Genomic DNA, 12,964 nt, shown 5'->3' with positions numbered 1-12,964 from the left:
ACAATTGAATTTATCTTCCTACTCCTAAAAATGGACTTTTTTATTTATTTATAGATATCCCATGATTTTAATTTTGTTTAAACATTTCCAAAGTAGATTAAACGTTTTGTTGTCTCTGCTCAGTGGCAGTCTATTAAGTGTCCCTAAATGACAATACATGAACTATTGACCTTTTTCTATCTCTTCCCTGCCCTCAGAAGTTGTATTCTGCCAGGAAAACTTATGGGTGTAATTTGCTTATCAGTGATGTGTACTATATTCCCAACAAGGTACTGACAAGACAGAAGCTGTTACTTCCAAGCTTAGAAATAAAAAAAAAAATATAACTAAAACAACCTGGTTATGAACATGTTTTGCACTGTACATACACTATTATTTCATGTCACATCGGGTACACTTTAACCACTTCTGTGCCAGGGGGTGGTTTTGCTGATCGGTGCTGCGTGGGCTCTCCAGCCCGCAGCACCGATCAGCTAGCAGCCAGGGCAATCAGACTTCCCCCCCCTTTTTTCCCCACTAGGGGGATGTCCTCCTGGGGGGGTCTGTTCGCCGCCGGCTGCTTGCGCGGGGGGGGCTCTTCAAAGCCCCCCTCCGCAGCCTCCTGGCCTCCTTCCCCTTCCCTTCTTCTCTCCCTCTCTGAGCGGCGCAGGACGGAATTCCGTCCTGCGCCGGATAGGTTAGGCTTTAGCCTATCAGGTGCCGGCGGTCCCCGGCCAATCAGAGGCCGGGGATCGCCGATCTCCCCTACGGCACTGCTGCACAGCAGCGCCGTATACATGTAAACACCGGGGAAGATCTTCCCCGTGTGTTTACATTTACCCTGCGAGCCGCGATCGGCGGCTCGCAGGGTGTTCACGGAGACACGCCATGCAATCCACTTCAGGATTCAGGGGCGTAGTTAAGCGTACGCCGAATCCTGAAGTGGTTAATGAGGAACTCCAGTGAAAATAACGTAATAAACAAAAGTGCTTCATTTTTACAATAATTACGGTATGTATAAATGATTTAGTATAAAGCAATAGGAAGGTAAACAGGTGGAGGAGAGTGCATACCAATATTCCATACACACTTATTAAATTTTAATAGAAAATATATAAACTTTATTAATATAGAATAGACACATTAAAAAAGTTCCCAGTCCCTCAAAACCCATCCCCACCGCCCCTCCTCGGCCCACAGCACCAAATAAAGCAAGAGTTCACAGAATGAAAAATTGCAGCCACTCTAAGGCCTCTTGCACACTGCAAGTGATTCCGATTCAGATTCCGCTTTTTAATCAGTTTTTAGGCCTCTTGCACACTGCATACATTTCCGATTCCGATTCTGCTTTTTAATCTGTTTTTACATCCGATTCCAATTTTTAATCTTTACTGCATGCTGCGTTTTTTGATACGTTTTTCTGTTGAATGTATTCAGGGAAAATCGGAAACGGAATCGGAACCAGAATCGGAAAACGGATTTGCAGTGTGCAGGGAGCCTTACATCCGATTCAGATTCCGATTTGCAGTTTGCTCCCTGCACACTGCAAATCTGAATCGGTTGTAAAAACTGATTAAAAAGCGGAATCTGAATCGGAATCACTTGCAGTGTGCAAGAGGCCTAAAGCTGAAATCATGCAGAGCTCATGACTGCAGCCAAGAATGTTATAGTCCCATAGCTGGCTGATGAAATTGCACAAAAAATACTATATGGCCCAAAAAATTATTTTAGTCAGTGTTTGCCCATTGTAAGATCTTTCCTATCCCCAATTTACATTCTGACATTTATCACAACGCAACATTTTTACTGTTGGCACGTGGTGTCTGTGGAAAGAGATGATGCTTTTTTGGCAGTTGGAAACAGCTGTTATTTCTCACAATGCAACAAGGCTCCCACAGTGTGATGTCAGCACCATGGTCCTGAAATCACACTGTGGGAGGGGTTTCACCACAATATCAGCCATATAGAGCCCCCTGATGATCTGTTTGTGAAAAGGAAAAGATTTCTCCTGGGAAAGGGGTATCAGCTACTGATTGGGATGAAGTTCAATTCTTGGTCACGGTTTCTCTTTAAGCCACAGACCCTGGACAAACATATGCAGATCAGAGGTCTATGACAAATCTGACAAGATTAGCTGCATGCTTGTTTCAGATGTGTGATTCAGACACTACTGACTAAAGAGATTAGCAGAGCTGCCAGGCAACTGGTATTGTTTAAAAACGAAATAAATATGGAAGCCTCCATAGGTCTCACACCTCGCGTTCCTTTTAAAAAAAAAAAAAAAGTTTTGAAATAGAAACGGTTTCCCAGTTTGAAATTAATTAAAGGGAAGCTCTGATCGCCAATATTTCCTTGTCCTGTGTGGGCTTCCATGTGGCCTGGAACCTTTCATTTTCTTAGCTCTCTGTTGTGATCTGGAAGAGGATGTCCACGCAGTGCTCAGGTTTGATGTCCAGCATTTGTAATGATCACAGTTTGTGATTGTATGACAAAATGACTGATCAAATTAGTTCTTCTTGGACATTTCTATAATTAGGCTCCCCATGTGCCTCTCATCTCCTGATTTTACAACCTGGACATCAGTGAAGATCAAACGAAAGGAAAAGTGTGCTATAAAAGCAGAATATATAGCAGAAATGCTTTCATAGCGTTCCCACCGCTTATAGATTTCTTCACTTCTCCCTGTAAAATTCTCGGTTTCAGCTGGATTAAAGTGCAGCCAGGCTTTTCAACAGGAATTATTTTTCCACTCTGTGGTTTGTGCACACTGTGACCGCAGGGTTCTGAAGCCTCTGCCCCTCCTCCAGTGTGCCACCAATCACATGACGGGACTTCAAAGCGGAACTGAAAAAAATTAAAGAAAGCAGCTCAGCAGAGGGGTCAGTCACAGAGGTAGCAGTGTTTAAATTTATACCTCTTAAAGGGACTTTAGCAGCTCCTGGTTTCAAATAGCTAAAAGGGCGGCCATGTTTGAGAAGTTAATCCCCCTGCTCCCTTTCACTGCCATTATCGAGGGTTGGTGTGAAGTTCATCAAGTGTGACTTATCTGTTTGAAGCACAGTGTTCCCCCTTCTCCCTCACACTGAATGGGTTTGTTTGATCTTAGCTCCTGGGCAATTAAGTCTAATTAGAAGAGTCCGTATCTGCCTACCATTTTCTGTGGCTTGGGACCAGCTTGCGGATCAGACTGAGGAAGTAGAGGAAGTAGAAGTTGGGGAGAAAGTACAAGTAACATATCTCATCTTCCTGGGATCGAAGATCTCTGCAGATGATGACTGCAGCCGTGAGATTAAAGGTGTCCATACATCCATCAACTTGGCGGCTGATCAACCATCCAATTCGATAATTAGAATCGAATAAAAAAAAAAATCTGTGCCGTCAAGTGCATCGACCATGCAACCAATTTCAGGACGAGCATGTCGATCGGACATGCTGCAAGATGTAGGGCCGTTGTGGTTGATCAGGCGCGCCAGTGGTAATGGCGAGCGATATCGGGACGAGTGACGAGCCCAGACGCTGTTCCCATAATGTTCAATGTGCCCCCCCGTGCAGTATACACTACGCTGTCTGTCACTGGCTCCAGGGCGCCGTCCATACATGCGCCCCTTGTGGTTGCCAGCATACAGGTGGCCGCACGTGTGACGTCATCGCTAGATGTATGGCTACCTTAAAAGACTCTTGTTGCTAGGAAGGGAAGCTATAGGGCTGGGCTGAGTTCTCTCCATCTACTACTCAGCCAAAGATGTCAGACAAGGCAAAGCATCATAGTTCTGCCTACCATTAGGAAAGGAAGTGTTAAATTACTAACGGGAAAAAAAATACATAAGAATTATTTTTTGTTAAACAGCCGTAGTATTTATTATATCAGTAATGCAAAACATCGGCACATATTCAGTTTGATGCCCTGAGGTCTGCTTTAACCTGTCCAGAGAGCCGCTTAGCTCCTGGCTTCCCAAGTACACCAACCACAGGACCGAGGCTTGCCGAATCTGCAACATGTGGTGTAACCATGTAGCATTCCCTCTGTCTTACAATTCTGCATCTGTAATATGAACCTTAAAACTGGCTCATGCTGAGGTCTCCTCTGCCTAAATCAGCAGAACTTTAACCCATTCACCTGTAAGCCTTGTGTCTAAGGTCAGCAGCGCCCTCCAAGTCTAGGATCAGCTGCACCCTCCAAGTCTAGGATCAGCTGCGACCTCCAAGTCTAGGATCAGCTGCGACCTCCAAGTCTAGGATCAGCTGCGACCTCCAAGTCTAGGATCAGCTGCGACCTCCAAGTCTAGGATCAGCTGCGACCTCCAAGTCTAGGATCAGCTGCGACCTCCAAGTCTAGGATCAGCTGCGACCTCCAAGTCTAGGATCAGCTGCGACCTCCAAGTCTAGGATCAGCTGCGACCTCCAAGTCTAGGATCTCCAGTGACCGTCAAAATCTAGAATCAGCTGGGATTTCCACGTCTCGACTTTCTCCACAGCTCCTTCACCTCGTCCAAGGCCATCCTCTGTTCAGAGCTCCCCAGTATATACACCCTCTTAAAATAGAAGCATGCTACGAAAAAAAAGGTAACATTATCAATGACTATCCCAAACCAGAAAACAATTGTTTTTTCTTTTAATAATGAAATGAATACAGATTATGGAAGAGTTAGTAGGTAAAACAGAATTTTGCTTTCTTAAACAGAAGGTATTTGCGATTATGCAGGTTGGAGTGAGCATATGATGTCTCCGACAATGCATCACTGCTGAATATGCAAATCATCCCTTTGTTTTCCCTGATAGCTAAACACACCCCCAGAACTGCTGTAATGCAATGATGTGTCAGCTTGTTAAAGGACTGAACTGAAGCGAGAAGGATATGGAGGCTGCCATATTAATTTCGTTTTCAGCAATACCAGTTCCCTGGCTACTCTGCTGATCCTCTGCTTCTACTACTTTTAGCAATAGGCCCTGAACAAGCATGCGGCAGATCAGGTATTTCTGACATTACTCTCAGATCTGACAAGATTATCTGCATGCTTCTTTCTGGTGTTATTCAGACACTAGTGCAGCCAAATAGATCAGCAGGGCTGCCAGGCAACTGGTATTGTTTAAAAGGAAATAAATATGCCAGCCTCCATATTCTTCTCACTTCAATTGTCCTTTAATTGTACAGAGCCACAATAATCCAACATGCATACAGACTGTTGTGCACTGGTTAATCCAGGGATGACTTGCATATTCAGCAGTGATGCATTGTGGGAGATCTTATATGCGCGCACTCCCACCTGAATAATCAAAAAATACTTTGTTTTGCATAGCATTTTAGTAAGAGGGCTTTTGGGTCCTTTTAACCCCCTTACTCACTAGGAGTTCTGGTTCACCATGAGCTTGTTGGGCAATCTTTAACTGCTTGCCGACCGCGGCAGCAGCCCCAGGACGCAGATCGGCGTAAAGTCCTGGGGCAGCAGTTTGCAGAAGATCGCGCGCAGGCTGCGCGTGCATCTCCTGCTTGGTGGGTGGAGCCTTCAGTCTCCGAGCGGCGATCGCCGTGTATTTACATAGTACAGCGCTGCGATCAGCAGCAGCGCTGTACTGGGGACAGCCGTGTAACACGGCTGTCCCCCTGGGGGACAAGAGAGTGATCGGCTCTCATAGCCAGAAGCCTATGACAGCCGATCGCCGTGATTGGCCGGCTGGGGGGAGGGAGGGGTTGTAAAAAATAATAAAAAAAAAATTGTCATAAATATTAAAAAAAAAACAAATAAATATTTATTAAAAAAATAAATAAACACAGAGGGGGCGATCAGACCCCACCAACAGAGAGCTCTGTTGGTGGGGGGAGATCACTTGTGTACTGTGTTGTGCGGCCCTGCAGCTTGGCCTTAAAGCTGCAGTGGCCAATTAAGTAGAAAATAGCCTGGTCACTATGGGGGTTTAACCAGCCGGGCGGTATGGATGAGCTCAGCTCGTCCATCACCGCCGGAGGCTGCCGCTCAGGCCCTGCTGGGCCGATTTGCACCAAATAAAGTGCAGCACACGCAGCCGGCACTTTGCCAGCCGCGTGTGCTGCCCGATCGCCGCCGCTCTGCGGCGATCCGCCGCGAGCAGCGGCGAAAGAGGGTCCCCCCAGCCGCCTGAGCCCAGCGTAGCCGGAACAAAAAGTTCCGGCCAGCGCTAAGGGCTGGATCGGAGGCGGCTGACGTCAGGACGTCGGCTGACGTCCATGACGTCACTCCGCTCGTCGCTATGGCGACGGTGTAAGCAAAACAAGGAAGGCCGCTCATTGCGGCCTTCCTTGTTTATTCTGGGCGCCGCAGGCGATCGGAAGAACGCCTCCGGAGCGCCCTCTAGTGGGCTTTCATGCAGCCAACTTTCAGTTGGCTGCATGAAATAGTTTTTTTTTAATTTAAAAAAAACCCTCCCGCAGCCTCCCTGGCGATCTTATCAGAACGCCAGGGTGGTTAATACCATGGTCCTCAAGAGGTTAAAGTGAACCTGAGGTGAAAATAAACTGACGAGATAAACCATTGTATTTATCCTCCTACTCCAAATTTTTGTTTCCCTAGATATTACATGGTTTGATTTTATATTTAAAGGGCCACTTTCGCGAAAATCTTAAAATTGTAAATACATGTATAACACATACAAATAAGAAGTAGGTTTCTTCCAGAGTAAAATTAGCCATAAGTTATTTTTCTCCTATGTTGCTGTCACTTACAGTAAGTAGTAGAAATGACATTATCGACAGATTTTGGACTAGCCCATGTTCGCATGGGGGGGGGGGGGGGGTCTTAGGGTGTTCTTCATTTTTAAAAGCACTAAGTGAGTGGCAGTTGCTCCGTCCAACTGACCAAAAAAGTGTGCAGAAAAAACAGAGGCTGGCCAGCATCTTAGTATAAATATTTTTCAGGGAATGTCTTGATAAAGAATGATGCTGGGCATACACGGCAGTAACGGCAGGCTTATCAATCAAGCCTGATGGCTCGATTGATAATATCCAACAGGTCCGATGACCGGCCGGATATATTCCCCGCACGATCCCTGCCGGCGGACAATAGCGGGGAATCGAGCGACTGATAAGGAGCGCCGGCGGGGACGAGCGGGAATCGTTCCGCGCGCGGAGGAGCGGGGACGCGGCGGAAGTCGATCCGGCGGCTAATCGGCCGCCGGATTGACCCGTGTTTGCCCAGCATAAAGGCCATGCTGAGAATCCCTTATGGAGAGATAGACTAGCCCAAAATCTGTCAGTAATGTCAGATTTCTAATACTTACTGTAAGTGAAAGAAACATAGGAGAAAAAGTAACTTATGGCTTATTTTACTCTGAAAGAAAAGAACTTCTTAATTGTATGGGTTTTAAATCTTATGATTTTTGCGACAGCTCCTCTTTAAACATTTACAAAGTAGATTTAAGGTTTTGTTGTCTCTGCTCAGTGGCAGCCTATTAAGTGTACCAGAGTTAAAATACATAAACTATTGACTTTTTTATTTTATCACCCCCTGCTGTCAGAAGTTCTTCCAGTAAGACTTTTATGGCTGTAATCTGCTAGTCAGTGATGTTTACTACATTCCCAACAAGGTATAGACAAGACAGAAGCCGTCACTTCCATGCCTCGGGTACACTTTAACTGTGGAAGAATTAGCACATCGAGTTGCCCATATGCAAAATATCCTGTCAATGGGAGTGATTGAAGAGGTGCCTGGATGGGAATGTAGTCCTAGAAGCAGATCTTTTGGAGGAGACAGCAACACAGTGGAGGGGACCTGGAGGACACAGGGAGACCAGAGATTATTTTGGGGGGAAGGGGGTGTTGGGTAAGTCCCTCAAACTACCTCTGTAGTGATAGGTTTACTAGTGATGAGCTCATGAGTAGGGCTGCTCATATCCGGATCCGGGTGATACCCAGATAGTTGATATCCGTATATCTCCCAGTAAACCTGTGCGGGGTGGGCGAGGGGTCAATCTTACCTGTCTGACGTCTTCTTCGTCCGTCCCTCGGCGCCTCCCACGATGCGCTCCACGTGATTACAAACACTTCCTCCAACCCGGAAGGAGGAAGTGTTTGTACTCACGTGACCGCCGCTTGGACCACATCGTGGGAGGCGCCGAGGGACGGACTGAAGAAGACGTCAGACAGGCAAGATTGACCCCGCAGCCCAGGTAACTGGGAGAGAAGATATCCGGATAGAACTATCCGGATGTCTCCCAGATCCGGATTTGAGCAGCCCTGCTCATGAGTAGTTACCTACTTGAATTCGTGATTCAAATGAGGCTTAATTGCCTCAGCTGTGTGCATGGGAGACGGGGGGGTTAATCCCCCAGAATTCAGTCTTGTATGCGTCCCAAACGTCTTGCACGCAACATATGCGACACGTTGCAAGACTCAATACCGTGCACTTCCTCCAAGCCGGAAAGAGGTAGTGCGCGGTAGTGAGCCTTGCAACACGTCCCATAGGATGCGTGCAAGACGTTTGGGACGCATAGAAGACAATGGAATTCTGGGTAATTAACCCCTGAGGGGGGGGGGGGGGAAGGGAAGCAGCGATCCTATAGATTTTGTAATACATTTTTAATAGGTTTCAGCAAAAAAAATCTATTAGTGTGTTGCAGGAGTAGAACCTTCTCTGATCAGATTTCAATCAGGCAGGGGTCTATCTTTTGGATAAATTGGGAGGCAATTGATTAATATATGGCTGCCTGCACTTCTGAAAGTCTGTCAGAACTCACTCCATGTCACACGTTGCTTTTAACAGCTCAACAGCAATTTTCAGCAAAGTACATTAGAAGCCATGGCCCTGCCAAGAGGTGCACATTAGGGTTGGCCAACAGGCTTTCAGACACAAAAGATATGTAGTAAATACCACAGACCTGTTCCTTGTAACATGATGGCGACAGACGCTTTCTTCACAGCAAGCTCCTCGCTATTCAGCCAGTCCTTCCCCACATGGAACTTTGTGAAGTGATACGACGGCCACCAGTCCCTCCTGGAAGTCCAGCTCTCTTGTACCCAGCTTGTCTGACCACTAGGAAATGAGGGCCATGCATGAATCAGAGCAATGCACAGAATAACACGGTATCTAGATTTCAAGGACAACTTGAAATGTTGAAAAATGCGAAGTCATGCATTTTGCTCGTCCCAATGGTCTAGCACCATACAAAATAAACGGGATACAGATGAGCAGTCTAAATGGGCTGCTCCTGACTTTTCTCACTAGACCTACTACTGTGTAAATGACTGTTTTGATAGCACGGTTTGCACTTTACTTATATTTATACAGTGGCTTGCAAAAGTATTCGGCCCCCTTTGAGTTTTCCACATTTTGTCACATTACTGCCACAAACATGAATCAATTTTATTGGAATTTCACGTGAAAGAACAATACAAAGTGGTGTACACATGAGAAGTGGAACGAAAATCATACACTATTCCAAACATTTTTTTACAAATCAATAACTGCAAAGTGGGGTGTGCATAATTATTCAGCCCCCTTTCGTCTGAGTTCAGTCAGATGCCCATAGACATTGCTTGACAAGCAGGGCCGGGCCGAGGCATAGGCTGGAGAGGCTCCAGCCTCAGGGTGCAGTGTAGGAGGGGGTGCACAATTCAGCTGTCATTTCTAATTGTGTATGAAGCAGAAAGAAATAAGAAAAGGGGATACATAGCAGTGACTGCAAGCCGGATAACTAGATATTAAGGTGTTGGGGAGGTTGTGGGCCCTGTGGCCCTCTTAGTCTAACAGCAATCAGTGAGTGACAGCTGGGGTGGGAGGGGTGGAGGGGCGCACTTTGGTGTCTCAGCCTTGGGTGCTGGAGGACCTTGTCCCTGCTCTGTTGACAAATGCTTATGACTAAATAGAGTGCACCTGTGTGTAATCTAATGTCAGTACAAATATAGCTGCTCTGTGATGGCCTCAGAGGTGTGTGTAAGAGGGTCTTGGGAGCAACAACACCATGAAGAAAAATGTGGAAAACTTAGAGGGGGCCGAATAATTTTTCAACCCACTGTATATATACACCTTTTGCACATCCATGGTTTTGGAGCACATAACTTATTGATGATTGAGGTTTTCACAAGTGTTTTCATGTTTAAGTGAGTGATTTATCAATTTGTACTTGTCATTTCCAGTCACTTTATAGCTCTTTTGCACAGTTCTCTTGCACAGATACATACTGAACCCGGTTCACCCATGAAGGGGCTCATTATCTGAACCCCTCATGGGATATATTATTAACTAAGATCTACAAGTTGCATTGCTACATGCATCCTCCCAGTGTACCATACTCCATATTAATTTCACCTGCGCTGCTTTACTCACCTTACTCAGCTTCTCATGAACTGTTAGCTCTCCCGAAATCTCTCTCTCCCCCCAGCAGCTCAAAAACCTTACAGACATTTAAATCCCATTCACATTTGCCTACTCTTTCCCTCCTACTCTTACTTGCTGCTGGTGATATATCACCTAACCCTGGGCCACAGCTTGCTGCCAGACAAGCATCCCCTGCTGACCTGCTTCACACACCTTACAAGCCCTCTGTCCACAAATAACGTAAACACCCATCCTCGCCCCAACCTTATTTCTATCCATCCCACCCACAAGCACATGCTCCCCCTACCCTGCAGTCTCTGGAATGCCAGATCCATCCGCAATAAAAACTTACAGCAGTCTATAACCTCTTCCTCTCCAAATCCTTCACCATCCTCGCACTAACTGAGACATGGCTCACCCCCTCTGACTCTGCCACAGAGGCTGCCCTCTCCTATGGTGGGCTTCACCTCAGTCACACCCCCAGATCAGACAACAGGAATGGGGGAGATGTAGGTCTGCTCATCTCCCCATCCTGCACCTTCCGTGTCCTCACCCCACCTACCTCCCTACAATTCACATCTGTCGAGGTCCACACTATCCGCCTCTACAATCCCCTCCCAGCCATTGTTGCAGTCTCGATAACTTTGCCTCCTGGCTCCCACACATCCTCTCCTCTGACCTCCCCACCATCATCGGGGATTTCAATATTCCCATCGATGAACCCCGCGACTCAGTCACGACCCGGCTACTAATCATAGCCAACTCACTTGGCCTAGTACAACACACCAACACTCCCACCCACACTGCAGGTCACACTCTTTCCAGTCCAGAATCAGATTCAAGATACTGTGTCTGACCTACAAATCTGTCCACAAAACCTGTCCAACCTACATTTCCGATCTTACTCAGAGGTACACACCTAGCCGCTCACTCCGCTCCTCCAATGAACTTTGTCTGACCGCCCCCCCACATCACCCAGTCCCATGCACGCCTCCAGGACTTCTCAAGAGCCGCTCCAACACTATGGCACTCCCTACCTCCACCCATTACGGCAGCACCCTCCTTCAACATCTTCAAGAAGGCCCTCAAAACTCACCTTTTCACTCTGGCCTACCACCCTTCACAAGTGCTCCAACCCCACAGCTGAACTCTGGACCCCTACCTTTTGTGTCCCTACATCTCCCTCTAGATTGTAAGCCTTTGGGCAGGGTCCTCCTCCATGTGTGTCCTACCTGATCATGCACCTCCATTACTGTGCACCTATGCTATGCATTTGAGTAAACCAAACTTGCCTAATCTCCATGCTCCCATCCCGTGACTGACTAAGCATTACCTTGTACTCATACTGTGCTGCATGATCTGGTCTTTCTTGTATTCCTGTATTGTCATAGGCCTCAATTCACTAAGCTTATCTCTTGTCTTTAATAACGTTTCTAGAGTTGTTACCATGGTGTGAAGGCATGTAGTATTCAGGCAACATTTTACCTCATGCAAACTTAAAGTTAACTCTTCTGTCTTTAGGTTTACTCTCCAATCCTTAAAATAACTCCAGAGTTAAAGACAGGCTGTTAATTAACTGCATGTGAAAATAACTACAGAGGAGGTAAATTAACTACAGAGGAGGTAACGTAAGGAATGAAGAGATAAGATAACTCTCTCACTGTGTGGTGGCAAGTTATCTCTTGCCTTATCTCCAGCATGATCTTAGTGAATTGAGGCCATATTGCTGTACGTCGCCTCTAAATATTGGCCTCAATTCACTAAGATCATGCTGGAGAAAATAAGGCAAGAGAAAAGTTACCTCCACACAGTGAGAGTTATCTTATCTCTTCATTCCTTAAGTTACCTCCTCTGTAGTTAATTTACCTCCTTTGTAGTTATTTTCACACGCAGTTAATTAACAGCCTGTCTTTAAGCAAGAGAGAGGTCGACAGAGCAAAGGGTCATAACAGATATCAAACACAATCCTAGTCTAAGGTGTGAGGTCCTTGGTCTCGACACCCGGGAACTAGTCTGAAGAATAACAGTATCCTATGCTTGGGTGTGAGGTGTAACAATAGGTGTCAGCAACCAGAGAGAGAATCTGATTATTGGTGATCTGCAGTATCACCAAGAATACAGATCTATACCCGATTATGGATGATCTGCAGATTCATCAACAATACAGATATAGTACTAACCTCTAGACACCTGAAGCGTGTGTTTGGTGTAACAGTAGGAATTGAACCACCGGGGTAGCAGGTGGTCCAATTAGTAGAGAAAGACTCTACTGCAGTCAAGAGCTCCAGGAGGGAGAGTCCCCGACTGGTTTTGCAGCAGGGCCCCCCTCTGAGGAGCAGGGGACCCCTGCAGGCAGACTGAGCACCCAAAGGTTGGGTGACAGCCAAAAGGGTCGGGCAGGCCGGGTCGGCAACACACAGGCAGATAAAGTACAGAGACAGGAGACAGATTCGGTAACCAGGGACAGGCAGGGTTGGCAACAGTAGATCAGATGTGCAAAGGTACCGAATCAGAAACCAGAAGAGGAGTCAGGAGAGATACAATTCATAAACAGATATCCAATAATACCTAGTCTTGAGTGTAAGGTCCGTGGTCTCACACCCTGGAACTGGTCTAAGGAATAACACCGATGATATACAATATGCCTAGTCTGGGGTGTGAGGTCCGTGGTCTCTACACCCTGGAACTGGTCTAAGGAA

At 46.5% G+C, this 12,964-nt stretch overlaps 1 protein-coding gene across 3 annotated transcripts in view; it reads right to left on the bottom strand.

The window, feature by feature from the left end:
- Window positions 1-1,195: 1,195 nt before the first annotated feature.
- Window positions 1,196-12,964, bottom strand: part of TAF1A (TATA-box binding protein associated factor, RNA polymerase I subunit A) — a 76,856-nt gene continuing 65,087 nt past the window's right edge. Inside the window, exons 10-12 of one of the 3 annotated variants that reach the window (XR_011019481.1) lie at window positions 8,827-8,981; window positions 4,097-4,528; window positions 1,196-2,823 (exon numbers count right to left, since the gene is read on the bottom strand). Coding sequence is in view for 1 of the 3 variants with exons in the window: in XM_068232872.1 (XP_068088973.1) it covers window positions 4,419-4,528; window positions 8,827-8,981 (265 nt within the window). In the remaining 2 variants the exon portion in view is untranslated. The other 2 variants (XM_068232872.1, XR_011019482.1) reach the window with 2 other exon arrangements.

The sequence above is a fragment of the Hyperolius riggenbachi genome, chromosome 4 (assembly GCF_040937935.1).
Source record: "Hyperolius riggenbachi isolate aHypRig1 chromosome 4, aHypRig1.pri, whole genome shotgun sequence".
Taxonomy (NCBI): Eukaryota; Metazoa; Chordata; class Amphibia; order Anura; family Hyperoliidae; genus Hyperolius; species Hyperolius riggenbachi.
Note: the sequence above shows the minus strand (reverse complement) of the source record. Positions and strands in the feature narration are given on the sequence as shown.